Genomic DNA, 17,262 nt, shown 5'->3' on the forward strand with positions numbered 1-17,262 from the left:
TCTCCCATCTTTTAGAACGAACATGTTGGTTTCAGTTCTTTCATATGTAAACTGCAGAACTTTTTTAAAAGTTACATTCTCAAGTGAACTTTAAGAATTGATGTCATGTTGGCCCAGAAAATGCATTTAAGGTGTGAGCTGCCCTTTGTGAGACCGTCTGTGTCATAATGTCATGCTGATTCTAATCTAAAAAACTGATTTACAGAATCTTACATGGATTCATGCAGTTTTGGAATAAAATAAAATGCAAGTACAAATTCGCCCCACAAACTTAGATGGGTGTGTATGTGTGTGTGTGTGTGTGTGTGTGTGTGGTGGCGGTGGTTATATATGTCTGTAAGACAATGTGTAAGAGTGTAAAGGTGTATACATTTGTGAGAGGGTGTATGTGTGTGAGTGTGGAGTGTATGTGTGACCATATGAGAGAGTTTGTGTGAGTGTATGGGTTTGTAGGAGTGTGTGTGGGTATGTAGGAGTGTGTGTAGGAGGGTCTGTGTATCTGTGTGTGTGTGTCTGTCTGTCTGTCTGTCTGAGTGTGTGTATAGTGCAATGGGGTCACCTATAGTGTGACATAAACCCAAGGTCCCCGTTGCGGCCATCCTCATGGGGACCAAATTTGGCAATCGGCCTCTGTTTGGCAACTGTACATTGTTGCCTATCCCGAAGTCCACCTTGGAGGATAGTCACTTGAAGGCCCTTGCCTGCAGTGTATGAAGTAGACAATGTTGGTTGAGTCCCATGGGAATCTGCCACGTATATGGTGGGAGGTGTCTCCACACATAATGGTGGTATCCGTGTCAAAATGTGTCAGAGTGTCGACACAGATACCACCAGTATGCATGGGGACACCTCCCACCACGTACGTGGCAGGTACTCATGTGACTCAACCAACATGGTCTATCTCATATGCTGCAGGTAAGGATGTCCTGAGGCAATGTACATTTGCAAGACTAAGCAGAGGCTATGGCAATGGATGAATGGACACCGCACAACAATCAACAGACAGGAGTGTTCCCTCCCAGTCAGAGAACACTTCAATGGTCCTGGACATTCAACCTCAGACCTTTGGGTGACCGTCCTCCAAGGCGGGCTTCGGGACAGGCCACAACAAAAAGTGGCCGAGCAGAGGCTAATAGTCAAGTTCAGTACCCATGGGGATGGCCTCAACTGGGACCTCGGGTTTACGTCACACTACAGGTGACACACACACACACACACACACATTCTCTTACAGACCCATACATACACTCACGCAGCCCCTCTCTCAAATGCTCACACATACATTCCCACACGCACCCTCTCACAGACCTATACCCATTTACACTCACTCATACACATACATACACTCAGTCACAGACACTCATAATCCCTGCTGCTACCACCACCCAACCGCCACACCCACACATACATGTGGGGTGAATTTGTACTTGCAGAATTAAATTTTATTTGCTTAAAAACTGCATGATTCCATGTAAGATTCCGTAAATCTGGTTTTTTGATTAGAATCAGTCTGACCATTGTGACACAGACAATGTGTCACACCTTAAATGCATTATCTGGGCCGACATGACAATAATTGTTAAAGTTCACTTGAGAATGTAACTTTTAAAAAAGTTCTGCAATTTACATATGAAAGAACTGAATCCAACATGGTCATTCTAAAAGACGAGAGACTTAACAAACAATTCAGGTCTTTTTCAATCAATAATTTCAATTACATCACACTGTAAACTTTTGCTATAAATTCTGTGTCTTATGATCTTATACTCCACAACCACCTGATGAAGGAGCAGTGCTCCGAAAGCTAGTGCTTCCGAATAAACCTGTTGGACCTATAACCTGGTGTTGTGTGATTTTTAACTCTGTATCCTCTCACGCCATACTCACTTCTAGTTCACAAGTTATAGAGGCTGTGTATTCCTCTTACTTTTCACACATCCATGGCACAATCTTATCATAGGAATTCATTTTTCTTTTCAATGCCAAAGAAATCTAACATGGCTAGACAGTGAAGGAACAGCAAGAAGGGAGAGACAAGGAAGGCTTAGTACCAGAACATGATTTCAAACTTGCAGCCAATAACTCAGATAAAGGGGCTACCAGAATCTTAGAGGATAGATCTGAGGTGGAAATGTCATACAGTGAGACACTAGGCATGAGTTGGTTGCAGCTTGGGTAAAAGATAATGACAGCACAAGTGTTAGCTTGCCAGAAGCGAAAGTCACACTTGAGTTCAACTACAGAGGACACAGGGTAAGGATTTTGAGAGGGCAGCCTACAGGCAAACACAGAAATTGATGGTGCACTGGGTAGCCTGCCAGAAAGCCTACAGTCACTGTTGATGACAATGGAGATATCTAACAATAACATGACAAAGGCTTTGTACAGGGCAGGCAGCACATTGTTTCCAACATGGAATTGATGGAGTAACTCCATTTGCAGATTTCAGTCTTTTATAGGATGCGAGCAAGACTGTTAAGGTCAGCCCTTATTGCCCATCACTAACTGTTTGAATTAGTGGTGACAAACTGATTATTTTAACCACCAAAATCCATCCAGTGTAGGAACTCCAGTTGTACTATTAGGAAGGGAGTTCCAATGATCTGACTCAATGATTGTGAAGGATCAGCAAAATAGGCGCAAGTCAAGTGTATGGCTTGGATGGGGATTTGCAGGTTGTGGTGTTGTAATGTGTCACATACCCTTTCTCTTCTAAACATTATTTTAGAGATAGAGATCATTAAAAGTTGAAATGTTATGCAGTGTCTCTGAGTATCAGTGATGGAGGGATTGAATGAATGCGGACCTGATAAAGCAGATTCCTTTGGCTGGTCTTGAGCTTTTTGGGTGTTGTTAGAACGACACTCATCCAAACAAGTGGAAGCTATTGTATTACGCTCATGACATGTACCTTGTAGATGATGTTCATGCTTTGGAGACATAGGGGGAAGTTTACTCAGTGCAAAAGCTCTGACTTGCCTTTTCAGCAACAATAAGAGTAAATCCCAGGAATTCCTTTTTTAATATTCATTTGTAGGATGTGGGAGTCACTGGCCAGCATTATTGCCCATTCCCAGTTGCCCTTGAGAAGGGGGTGGTGAGCTGGGCAGCCTAAAGGCAAATGATGGATGATTTCAGCAATGTTAACTTTTTTGAATGTCAAGGACAGATAATCAGATTTTATATTTTTGGACATATTTTTCAATTGGCATTTCAGTATCTACAGAGTTATGAATGGCATTGAACAGTGTGCAATTAAACATCCTCACCTCCAACATTATTACTGTATTTGATGTATCAGTTGAAGATGGTTGGGTTTAGGCCACTACCCCAACTAACTCTGGGGCTTTTGTGGTGGAGTGATAGTGTTCTCTACCTCTGAGCCAGGAGGGCTGTATTCCATTCCACCTGCTTTAGAGATGTTAATAGCATGTCTATAGAGATTGGTTAAAAAGTACCCTAATTATTACATGCAGTTAAGTGTGGGCCTCTCACAACAACAACCATCTTCCCTTTTGCTGGGTTTGGTTACAGCCATGAAAGGATTTGATGGGCCAAATGGCCTAATTCTGATCCTGTATTTGAAGGCCTTACGAGCAGTGCGGAGTTTCCTCATGAATCACGTGAACTTCAATTTTGCTTCGGGTCCTTGAGGCCATACTTGGTGAGATGTAATTTTGATGTTTAAGGTAAACACTCTCACCTCACCCCCTGAATTCAGCTCTTTTGTCCATGTTTGGATGAAGGCTGTGATGAAGTCTGAAGTTTCACAGCCCTTGAGGGAGTCATTCTTGTGGATCCAGTCACAATGCATTTTCTGTGATCAATTTCGCAGCTTCCATTGCAGCACACCCCATGTCTGAGTGCTGCAGGTGAAATTTCAAATGTTATCATGCAAAATCAGATGATGTCCTCATGGCTGTGGATGAAAGGATGCTTGTAGAGTTGCACAGCAGTCAGGCAGCCGGCCCAACAACATATACAACAGATTTCTGATGTACCACAAGAGGGAAGGGATATACCGTGTGAATCAGATGTCCTCTACCAGGATGAAAACATCTGTCTCCTCACCTTTGTCAATCCAAAAGTGTCCTTGCTGTTACTTGTCAGCCAACACATCCAGGCTGCTGTCATCCATACTGGTGCAGTGCTTGAAGTCTTCCTCCAGAATATCTGCAGTGTGCTTTACTGAAAGTTAGCAGTTGTGGTACAGTCACCTGGGTAGCACTTTGACGGCACTCAAGCGCAGGGCAAGGCACACAAGAGCAATAAAATATGTCTAAAAGTGATTACATATCTTTGATATGCAATATGGCATGATTTTATTTCAAAATTTGATTTTGAATGTTTACTTGTGATGGTCTATGTTTTTGCAGTGTGATCAAGCTAATAGCTATAATGGTCTGTCGGAGTTGGAAGGAAAGGTGTGGGTCTGCTGGTGAATAGGCAATTATGGTTGTGGTTACTGGCATCGTACTCAGTTGTGCTTTTCATGGAGAGTTTAGGCAGAACAGAGCCATCAGGATTGAATTCTCCCTTCTTCTTCCTGTTCCTCATGATCCTAGTCCTCAGCTGCCCGTGTAGCTGGTGAACAGGGCTATATCCACATGATAATAATCTTGGCAGCTTTGATACAGCCTTGATACTTGACACCACTCTGCTGAGTACTGTATTCTTCAACCAAATGTTGAGGGATCAGAACCTCTTTCACGGTGCTCCCAAAGCAACCTGTAAGCAGTCAATACTATCCTGCACTATAAGAAAGCTTGCTACACTGGTGCAACTATCCGCTTGTGCTCTGCTTTTCTCTAACAAGAATGAATTGCAGTTAGTTATCTTTGAACAGGGAATAGTGATCTTTCCTACATGACAATGGTCAGCAAACTGCAAGATGTTGTAAATATTTCAAGCTTCAACTTGGCAGGAACCAGAGGCTTAACTTTTCCTTGCAATGGTCATGATTCCAGCAATGCACTCCTCATCCTGCAGCGGAGTTGCATTGGTAGCTACCACAGGTGACATATTTCCAGAGGAGTGTTCTTATAAAGTGTAGTGCCTCACTCAGTACTCACTGTATTTCACCTTGCCGAATACCAGGAGGTAGATATAGCTATCTGCTAAGAGCCCTTTCCCTCTCATTCCTCTTCCAGTTCTTCTGCCTCATGCAGCCTTTCTTCATTCTCTAAGGGGAAAGCCCACCAATGTAATCATGTCTGAGAGCAACTTGACTATGCGGAGCCTTCAAGTCAGTAAAAGTTCTTCAGTACCTGCCATGCCACTCTGCGTGTAGTCTTCTGCAATTTCAAGATTCTATAGAAAGCATCAAAGATCTCGAATATTGTAGCAACAGCTGGAAAAAATAAGCTAGCAATTAACCTCTATTTAGCTGATTCTCCTTTTAAATAGCCCAGGATAGGGAAGGGGTACTGTTTCCTGCTGCTGAGAATGCCCTCAATTTTGCAAGATTAGGAGAAGATGGAGCATTGAGCTGAAAAATAATACTATTGGACTTAAGTCAGAATTACATGCCAATTGATGCCATTATCTGCCGACTCTGCATACCTGCTGCAGACATTCGCAATGTTTGTTGACATCCTATCAAAATGTGCTGTCCAGTATTTTGGTCCTCACAAGAATGTGCTTTGGACACGGTTTTAGAGCAATTGAGGTCACTCATAGAGTCCAACTAAAGGGCACTAGCAAGATCCATTTCCTGCTCTACAGTTATGTATCTCTAATGTTTCACGACAATTAATACATGGCTTCACATATCTCTAGAAAGCAAACTCAAAACGTTCACTATGAAACATAGTTGAATATACATGGATAATTCAGTCTACTGTGTAATAGAATTGACAAAATTGAACACATGTTGACTCCCTAATCTCACTATTGGAACACATTTAAGAATACCAAGCACACACTTGACATGTGGTGGGGTGAGAGTAAGGAAGGAAGATTGAGTCACAGGTGAGTTGCTGTGTGCTCTTCCAATCTGTGGAAAATATTACAGAACAACTGGGATTAATGTACCTTATCTACTCAGCCTAACCTTTGGACAACCAGGGAGGAAATAAAATTGAAGAAATAGGAAGAACAGATTCATGGCAATTCACCTATTTTTCAAATAATTTCAACCATCGGGTTAATACATCAGAAAATCACTAATTAATAAAGTTCATTGCACAAGAATTACAAAAACATTATTTAGACATTGTAGGTATATTTTATGTTCACTAAATATTGGTTAGGTGACTACACAATAATCTGTCAAAATAATTCATTCACAAGGGGGTGGCACTTATGAAACATGTTTAAGGAGAAGAATAAACATGTGTGTTTGATATGTAATTCTCTAAACAGCACATGTTTATCACACCAAAATAATGTCTGTATGTAAATTATGATACTGTGACAGTATCATCAACGGTAATGAATTTTAACAGGTATATGATTTAGTGAAAAAATATAGAATTCTAGGATGTAACTAAACTACATTTGTAGGAATTATAAAAGAATATATACTAAAGATCAATGATTGGTAGCATATGTTTATGAAACTAATGGCAATGGTAGTTTATGTATGCTATCGATTGTTCCATAAGAATTACTGAAATAAAAGGTTCTTTTTAATTTTCTGTAATACAAACACTATTTTGTTCTCTCTAAATTTGACAGCAGTATTTAAGTACAGTAATAATGTGACAAAAAGTTGTGCATTGCTGGTAAATAACAAGTTCTGAGATTTGAACACAGTGATGAACATTTAAAGTTCAAGAAACTGCAGAAGATTCAGATGTTTGCAGAAAATTCTTAGTAGTAGGTGCAAGAAAGGTCATACATGCCAAACATAACAATTTTCATTGCACTTTTTGAGAATCAGCTTCTTGGATCAAAACCTTCCAGTACAAGATACTGCCTTTCTCAATACAGGTAGTTCTCCCATAACACAGTAGTTGCATTCCAGCGAAACCTCACTTCATAGAAAATTGCTTAACAGAAATATAGGGGCTGATGGGAAAAGTGGAGTTAGGGGCAGACCAACAAAATATATCACCCACAATCGCTTAAACATCACTCTCAAGTCTAACAGAAAGTATAGTACTGCCTGATTGAAAGTTAAAATCATATTTATATTAACAAAAGTGAATTTAACACATTGCATTTAAAAAATGTAAGAAAGCTGCTCTCTGTATAGTACCTGGAAGAATACAGCAAGCCCGGTAGCACCAGAAGATACAGAAATCGACATTTTGGGTGTAACCCTTCTTCAGGACCTGAAGATGGGTTACACCCAAAACATCAACTTCTGCACCTCCTGATGCTACCGTGCTTGCTGTATTCTTCCAGCCTCCTGCCTGTATACTTTAGATTCCAGCATCTGCAAATTTTTTTGTCTCTGCATAATATCTGACAGAAAGCTGCTCTTTCAGCAGCTGACATCAGTGCACGTGCAGAACAGCATAAAGACAAGAGCTCACATTGCACATGGGCACAATGGCACGAAGACTGGCACGGACATCACATGTGAGGATAGTGGCACATGCGCAGAATGGTAAGAACACCAGCTGAGATTTCAGCACACACATCAGCGCATGCACAGAATGAAACACGCAAACCAATCCCTGCTGGAATCATGCTATTGAAAACAGAGGAACTGGTTCTCCAAAATACCATTCCCTAATTCTTCAGCGACGTTATAGCCAAATCATGCTGCTGAAATGTGCGTTATCTCAGAACTACCTGTAATTATTTATGAATTGTTTACAAGTAGACCAATGTTGGATGTTCTAATTAGACCAGCATACAAGTCTAAAAGTAGAAGCATCAGGACTATATAAGGAATACTGCCCTATCTTGAAACTTTAAATGTCTGCTTCTACAATAATGTATTAATCAAACTTAGCCCTCAATCTAAATTGTTGGCCCAAATAAGGACTATATCGATTAATCTGACTATCCTATTAATATGGGCAAATTATTATATGAACAGTCTTACAATTTTATTGTGATTTTAAATAATTCACTAGCATTATGTATAGAAAAAACACAAACTTGTAAGCCAGAAGGTATTAATTTTAAAAATGTCAAAAGCTTACATAATTACTATTACAATTTGAAAGCTGCAAATGAAATTCAGTATTTAAAAGGATAAATGCACAACTTTTTGCCATCATACTTTAAAAAAAATCAGCATTGTACTATCAGAGAATAAACATATCATCTCTTTATTTCTAAGCACTGTAGAGTCATTTAATGAATGTACTTGTTAAATGAAACCCCTGACATAACAAAACACTCTTTACAGTTATAACACCCTGCAATTTTTTTAAATTTTCTTTGTTAACATTTCAGTCAATAATGAAGCTCTTAAGCAGGATTTAATCAATGTATTAATATTGTTTTAAATGCTAAAACTCAACTAATTGAACATGCTTAGCAAAAAAAACAACTTTATATTTGATTAATTGACAGAAATGTGGTTTGAAATTATTTATGTATTTATGCTTTTGCAGGTAACTCATTTAAAATACAGTTCCTGAACCAAAATGATTTAACTGCAAGAGTTGATAAAATGCAATGTAGATGTCACCTTAGCTAAATCCAGAATTTCTAGATCCCAAGAGTAGGATGCTAAATAAGAGTCAATATGTGTTTACTTTATTTGAGATAGATATTAACTACCAAATTACCCAAAAGTTTGTGAATAATACAGACACTTAATTTCAATTTCATAGTCTGTCATTTCATACTCATTAAAAGATTGTTATCAATTCAAATTGTCCTGTGAATCATTTTCTCACCTTATTGTAGCATTACAGTTCAAGGACTCTAATGCATTAGTTATATTATAAGTAATTTTTAAATGTAACACTAATGGGACCATATTATGTTACATTGGCACACAAAAGGAATACTGTGATCAAAAGTGATGAATTCTGAGTTTAAACCATCGTTCTTATTTCTAACTTTGTGATTAAACTTTGCAACTTAACTGTTCCACAACAGATGTAATTCAACAGTGTAACCTCCGTATAAAGCTTGACTATCCTCCATCAGATGACAATATAAAGAATGTGACAGTTTATTGGAAGCATCATTTATCACTCAGCAAAGTTGAAGCTTTGTATTTAGAATTTTTATGACTTTCTGTTAAGTATCTGTTTAGTGTTTATTCAGAATTTAACATATTTTGGTTTCAGTGAGGGATTGACTATAAAATGCTTATATTTTTGAATAAAAATATACATAAAATACTGTTTGTTGTAATTACTTTCCAGCAAACAAGTGCAATATACTTCTGCAACTTGCCCAACAAAAATAAGCATCACTTTTGTTTTTTATTTATAATCATTATAGTGATTCTATCTGCTGTAATCTTACTTCCTATTTTTCTCAGAGATTGAAGTCATCAGTATCCCTGGTGACACACGTTTAGAGCAAACAGTTCCCAGGAAATACAACATCTTGCACTTTGCATCTACTTTCAACATCAATTATTCCCATGCCAAATAAAATAAACGACATATGCAATGTAAGTTTTGTTTTGCCCATACTAAAGCAACAAGGTATCCAACATCTTGATTCTGAACTGCATCACCTTGACCCTCATATTTGAGTTATGGTCAACACTTCACAAATTTCCTGATCAATCTCCTCAAGCCATATATCATTTACAAAGAGAATGGCTGCTCCCAAACTTCTACAAATAGTGCAGTGTTATTGCTAACTGGAAGATGTGTAACAGCAGCCTAAAGAAACTTCTCTGTCAATTGTCTATCCTTGAAAGTAGTCTCTGTCTAACAACTTGGTGAAGGTCAACAAAGGGACAATGATCATTCACCCAAGGTCAATTCAAATATTGTCATTTCCCATCATATAATTTACTGCCTTACATGTTTAAGCATGTCTTTCTTTCCAAGCTTTGTCTCATGTTATTTTAATGGCATAATCCATTTAAAGTGCTCCTAACAGAGATCCTAGAAGTGTTTGTGATTCCAGGTTGTAACAGGCCCAGCAATCCTACAAAAACAATTTTAAAAACTAAAATATAATAACTTGCATTTAGGGCACTTTCGCTAATTCAGTGTATCTTTCACACAAATACATATTAAGTTTGTTGGGTTTACTCTCCTGGAAGAGGAAATAACTATTTTAGCATGAATGCTCATTTATTTTCTTTATAGCCAGATAATGATGCCTTAATTGTTTTAACTGGCTAAGCCAGATCAAAATTTGAAATAACAGTGATATTAAGTTAATGTGGCATACAAAAGCATTAGTACATTAAAAAAAACTTTGTCAACTATTTTAACAAAGCCATTGATGCCTGTGCAATGATTTTATCCCTTCTGTTTTCTCTTGTATTTCAACCAGCAGTTGCTGACATGTACAATCTCATCATCTGACAAAAAAGATCTTTTCAAAGTAGTGAATGGCTACATATGGGAAGAGCCAATGTTTCACTAACTGTTTGCCAATTTAACTAAAATCATAAAATTCAGATATGTTGGAGGGTGAGTTATTAAATGCAAATTTTGATGGACAGAATTGCCTTCCAAATAAAATTAGTGTTCATTTACTTGTTTATTTGTACTAAGAGAATGAAAACACTAAATTTCAATAACAAAACCATTTTACGAAATATTCCTGTTTCATATATGTTTCAGTTACAACTAAAAAAAATGCTTACCTTAACAACGTCTGTGAAAAGTACTTCAATGTATTTGCTATATCAGTTCCAGATGGTACAGGATAAATGTTATGAAGAACACGATTGTGGTACTCTTGTAAATAACGGACCTTAGATGCAACTGAATAAGTGAGAATTTTGGAAAATGTCAGTTCTTTTAATAAATATTTTGGTTTACAAAGTTAAACAACATTCTTATTTCCTATCCAGATTTGAGATCTTCCCTTTGTGACATATGTTGTATTACAATGCCAAGAACATAATCTGCCAGTACCTTACTTGAAGCAGTGACACTTCACACAGACAGACTAGACAAGAGCATGTCCTTTGTCATATTCAAAACCATGTTTTTCCCACAATCAAAAACAATCAGGAATGGTATGACTGACACTTGGCTTCAACACAGTAATGATGAAACTACAGTTGGAATCTGTTAACTCAATCAAGACCAGGTTTTAAACAAAACACTTCTTTGTCTGCAGGGCTCAGTAACACACCAAACAGCACTTTTGTCCACCAAAGTAGAATGTCCTTGTGTGCCTGCACACATGAGTTGCTGTCTGTTAATTAGTAAATTATGGATGTTATTGTATGAGTAAATAATTCAAAATATGTACATAGCAATACTTCAGTATTCAAAACATACAGAGAATTATAGTCATTTGCAATATGTAACAGCCGAAGTATAACTATTTCAATATATCATGCTTCAAATGAGTGGCATTTCTCTTCAACAACACTGGAAGGCATACAACCATACCTCAGCTTCCGCTCTTAGTTTTTTCCATGGGAATATAATTGGAAGATGAGTATATAAACAATGGCAATACAGTGAAATCAAAATATATATAATAAATTACTTTGGTCATGCTGTGAATTTTCTGTATTGAAATAACAGTCTACAAATACTTTGTGTAGCGTGTCTACCTAAAACACCTAAAACCTTGAACTTATGGGGCTTTCGATTATAAAAGTGTCCATATTTTTCCCCTGTAGTGTTGGCAAGTGTAGTGCAAGATAATTTCCTCATAAATGACTCAAAATATAAAGGCAAAGGCTACAGGACTTGACACTATCAACCATGAACATGAACAACATAGCTGAATTTTCCAGAGGTGAGGTCAGGATGACTCTTTAACATCAAGGCAACAATTGATTGAAAGTGGTACCATTCAAATTGGATCAACATTGCAAAACTGAATTCAACAAGGAAAAGAAAACTCTCAATTGGTAGAAATCATACCCAGCTCAAAATAAAATATATTGATTGGTAGAGGGCAACCATCTCAACTGCAGGCCATATTTCCAGGAATTCCACATGTTAGTGTCCAACATCCAATTATCTTCAACTGCAACCTCAATGACCATCCGTCCATCAAAAGGTCAGAAAAGGGAATATTCACATTATTTTCATGTGTTAAAATCCATTCTTAATTGTTCAAATAATGAAACAATCTGAGCCCACAAGCAGGCTTGGGCAAATTGGGAAAAATAATATCCAGACAAGTGTGAGGAAATGACCCTCTCCACTGACAGAAAATAATCTCACCTTCATTGCAATAATTTTACCATCTGCAACTCTCTGATCACCAATATCCTGAGGAAAGGGGAGGAAGGCGGGGGGGGGGGGCGGGGGGTGGAGATTGGGGAGGATCACCATTGATTAGAAACTCAACTGTACAAGCTAAATATATGCCAGACCTACAAGAGCACAACAGAACATCAGCAGCTGGGTGTTCAGTATTACTTGGCTATTCTCCTGACTCCTGAAATTTTTCTACCCTACAAGGCACAATTCAGAAGTAGGGTTTGTCCAGATGGTGCCACTCCAAAAAACATTCAAGAAGTACAGTAGTATTCAGGAAGATCACATCCATTTGCGCAACATCTCACCTACTAACTAAATCACTCCCTGCTACACCATGGCCGCAATTTATTCTACCTTCAGAATGTACTGGAAGTCTCCAAAGCTACTCCCAAACTCTTTCATCGCTTCCACCACCCAGAACTACAAGGGAAGAATGTGCACAATAACATCATCACTCAGTGCTTACTTCCAAGTACTAGTTCAAAGTCCTAGATCTCCAGATCCACTATCACTTTCTCAAGCACATCTGCACAGGGCAAGAAATGTCCACTCCAACATCAAGGTCGTCAGTCCAAGAAATATTTAAACTTTAATGAAATGAAAGGGTATCTTAACAAACCTCAAAGATCATATTGAAATAATTCCACAGAGGCCAATATTCTGTCATCAAGTCACCTTTTATATACATGTTGAATGTCCTTGCCACTGGTCCAACACCCTCAGAGCCAGCTCTCAGAATGAACAGGATGCCTGACACTCCTTTTTTTTATCTTCAAATTAGTTTATCTCATTTAAGTTAACAGTTATTGAAAAAAGTTACAATTTTTAAAGTTCAATCATGGATGACCAACCACTCTGCCTGCATAAGTAGAATACACTGACTCTGTGAAGAGCTGCTCCTCCAACCAAAGGCTAGTACTCTCTATCAGGAGAAAACATGGGAGAGAAGCCAAGAAGAAAAGTGGTGCCTGACACTCCTTATCTGCCAGCCAGGGCTCCATGTTTGGACCAGATTAGCAGCCCCAATCATGGTGCTCACATGCTATGAGGTCCATTTGGCTGATCTCATTACAATCACTACACATATTTCAAGACAAATTATTATTGCAAAGACAACATATCCTACAGTGCAGTTTCAGATATTTTCGACTGCAAAATCACTCAGATTACTTCACCTGCAAAACAAGTGCAATGGTCAGCAAACTATCTCAAACATGGAAAATGCTGGAGGAACTCATGAGGCAGGACTGGCAATATCATTGGAAAATCCCTCCCAGTGTCAATTATCATAGCACATTTGTAATTATAATACTTAAGCTGCACACACTGCTTCAGAGATTGCTCACATTATTTGTTGACAGTGATAGTTTCTCTGCTCATTTTCATAAAACTACTCCCAAACTCTTTCATCGCTTCCACCACCCAGAACTACAAGGGAAGAATGTGCACAATAACATCATCACTCAGTGCTTACTTCCAAGTACTAGTTCAAAGTCCTAGATCTCCAGATCCACTATCACTTTCTCAAGCACATCTGCACAGGGCAAGAAATGTCCACTCCAACATCAAGGTTGACAGTCCAAGAAATATTTAAACTTTAATGAAATGAAAAGGTATCTTAACAAACCTCAAAGATCATATTGAAATAATTCCACAGAGGCCAATGTGCACAATTGATTAGAGCACCAGACACTAACTAGCATGGTTTTTTTTAAATCAGCTATTCTGAAAACTACTAAAAATGCATGCTATGGAGATGTTCATAATGCAGCTTGAAAAATAACAGCAAAAAAAATCCTAGACCAGCAACAGCAGATTGTCCTAGGAAACAAGAGTCCTCCAACGAGGACTGGCTGCATGCCTGTGTAAATAGGAATAGGTAAATAATCGTGTGTGCACACACTATAAACCTACAACTTTATTTGCAACAGTCAACCTACATTCCCTTTTCTCCTTCCTCTTATAACAATCTTCAGACGTAACAAGTCACCATTCAGCTTCAGGCACTTAAAATTGGACACCTTCCGGCTATTCCCTCCCTACATCCCAATATTGGCAATGAGCTGACCTTGACAACTGAACGCAGTTCCCAGACCTGACGAGGGCAGGCGAGGGAGCATTCGAGACTTGCAGGGCTAATTTATTATGACTGCCGTCAAAAATACGCCCATGCAGAAAAATTAATTCCGCGTCAATTTTGACCGTTAATTTTGGAGGCGGGGAAGAGCAAGGTTTACAATATTTTGGAGCCCTCAGTGGGCAGGCCCGTAACCTCTTTTGGAAGCAGCATCTTTAACAGCATCTTCAGCAGCGTAACGACACCGTCTCCCACTAACTTCCCGAGGGTATTCTATCATCGGTGTATCTTTCTCGTACTTACACTGCTCCGCTTTGGTGGACATTTTATCTTTGTTGTTGTTTGTTTGTTTCAATGGCGTATGTCAGTAAAACATCAAATACGCCACCAGAGCATCTTCCAGCTGCTGGGGATCCTGGAGACAGGCGCCGCGCATGCGCGTGACCGAGCAGGCTGCTGCCTCCGCGTCTGGTCCAGGGAGATTGACTGGCACCGAGTGCAGCAGCATGAGCGACTCCTCCAATTTTACACAGCTCTGCCCCGGCCTGATTCCGTCAGGTTGGAAGCGTTCATGCAAAGTCCCTGTTGCATTGAGCTGGAATATTGCTGCATACGGGCAAAGGGGCCGATTCTAACATGAAAAACTACATTTAGTTACGAATGGGATTCAGTAGGGCGTTACACTCTGAATGCTGCGTTTTTAATCAAATAGAATCCACACCACAAAATGTTCATGATTGATTTTCATTTAAAACTCTTTGCAAAGTGTCGCATAATGTGCTTAAAAGGCAAACAGGTACAGGGGCTCCCCGATTTACGAACGATTGACTCACGAATGTTCGTACTTGTGGACAAGATCCCGTTACAGTTATGTTAATATTAATTTAAAGATCTGAAATACGAGCGTTTCCTCTTACTTATGTACGACTATTTTATATTGTCGTGCGTTGTGTTCTGACTTGCACAGAATTTGACTTGTGAACGGACTGAAGAACAAATTCCGTTCGCAACCTGGGCATTGCCTGTGTTTTTATATATCGATTTTCACATCCTCAGGGAGTCCCCCCACAATTTACTGTCACAATTTACGCTTACTGGTTTCCCAGGATTACTAAGTGACTGTTCGGAAAAAAATACATTTTTCACTGGATATTGTGTTGTACCATGTCATAGTCATGAAATCCATAATGTATTTGCCCTATGACTACGACGCAGAAGCCAGAAAATCCACGGATCATGGATTCAGAAGCAGCTGAAATTGTAGAGATTTTGAAAACTGCAAGAGAACCAACTATTGTAAGAAACATTAAAGAATAATGAGAAAATTATGCAAATGTGTACTTCTGGGTGAGTCTTTATGGCTCTGAACCTTCCAGTCTCTGCTCCCATGAAGATAGAAGTTGATTTAGTCAGATTTTGAACTTTTTCCAGTCTCAAAAAAAGGAGAGCTTCAGAGTTAAAACTCTTCTTAATTCTGGGGAAAGAACGACAAGTGTATTGCACCCTAGACCTCACTGAGAGTAAACAGCCAGGCTGAAGAAAGTTTGAAGGCCTTGAAGACCCATTTTGAGCATTCTAATATTTTTATGGATGTTCTGTGTTTTACGTCAAAGCTTTGGCAGCAAGGAAGAATATTGAGCAGTTTATGATTTAGATGAGATGAACTGAAACTGGAGTTGAAAAATGCAGAGCTGGAAAAACACAGCAGGCCAGGCAGCATCCGAGGAGCAGGAGAATCGACGTTTCGGGCATAAGCCCTTCTTCAGGAAGTGCTTATGCCCGAAACATCGATTCTCCTGCTCCTCGGATGCTGCCTGGCCTGCTGTGTTTTTGCAGCACCACATTTTTCAACTCTGGTACTCCAGCATCTGCAGTCCTCACTTTCTCCTAGATGAACTGAAACTGGCGAATTTGAACAACTGAAAGATGATTTCATTTGGGGTATAGAATTAATTTAGGAATAAGGGATCCTCCTGAGGGAGCATATCCACTCAGAGAGGAGAGACTTACTCTCAAGAAAGCCATCAACATGTGGAGAACCTCTGAGATTTGTCAATTATTAGCTAGAATGTATTAATAGGATAACAATAAGAATTTGAATTATGCTGAGACAGTTCACAATGAAGATATTTACAGAGACCAGATCAAGACCAGAGCATATCATGAATGATAACTGCAGGAATCTGAATCACTTTGCATTCAAATGTTACTAGTTAAGGGGGGGGTGGATTGATGATTTTCCTTATCATACCCCTCCACTGGCCTCAGCAAAGTTTGGATTTTAAAAGAAAATAATATTGCCATTTGTATTTACTGATGTATAGGTGAATACAAACAGCTGCATATTAAGTGGCATGGTGGCTCAATGGTTAGCACTCCTGCCTCACATTGTGTTATGTGCATTAGTCAAGGGTAAATATAGGAAATCTAATCTCCTTAAATTAACAAATAATGAATTAGTTTATTGGAAAAGTAGAGATGCAAGAATTTTTAAAAGGTTTAATATAAGCAAACATGTCCAACTTCCCTTCTTGAGAAATCACAACAAAAATACAGCCAACTCTAAGTCTGAAAGAAAATATAAAACCTTAAAGCATGCTATTCTAAATATTCCTTGACCAAGTAACAGTTAAATTTGGAAAAAAGACATTCAGAAATTGCTTGAGGTATTGATTTTCAGGTGAAGCCACTAATCATATATGCTTTTGACATCAGGGTTTCTTCAAGGACCAATTATAGCCAATTGCATTCTCTTTCTGGATGGTGTAACTTCAGATCAGGATACTCCACTGCAGTGATGAGGTCTTCCAGTGGAATCTCAACCCACAATCTTTAATTAGAGTAAGTTCAACAAAAAAGAGAGCGCAAAGTCTGTTGTCTCTGTGGCACATGCTTCTAGACTGT

General features: G+C 38.8%; 1 protein-coding gene across 7 annotated transcripts in view; it reads right to left on the bottom strand.

Annotated features, from left to right (window-relative positions):
* Positions 1-14,781, bottom strand: part of LOC140476150 (protein unc-79 homolog) — a 229,188-nt gene extending 214,407 nt beyond the window's left edge. For all 7 annotated transcript variants that reach the window (XM_072568293.1, XM_072568292.1, XM_072568291.1 and 4 more), the window contains exons 1-2: positions 14,662-14,781; positions 10,694-10,814 (exon numbers count right to left, since the gene is read on the bottom strand). In XM_072568293.1, the coding sequence (XP_072424394.1) occupies positions 10,694-10,814; positions 14,662-14,683 (143 nt within the window). In that variant the 5' untranslated portion in view covers positions 14,684-14,781. The remainder of the gene's footprint in view (positions 1-10,693; positions 10,815-14,661) is intronic.
* Between the last annotated feature and the right edge of the window lie 2,481 nt (positions 14,782-17,262).

The sequence above is a fragment of the Chiloscyllium punctatum genome, chromosome 4 (genome assembly GCF_047496795.1).
Source record: "Chiloscyllium punctatum isolate Juve2018m chromosome 4, sChiPun1.3, whole genome shotgun sequence".
NCBI classification, from domain to species: domain Eukaryota; kingdom Metazoa; phylum Chordata; class Chondrichthyes; order Orectolobiformes; family Hemiscylliidae; genus Chiloscyllium; species Chiloscyllium punctatum.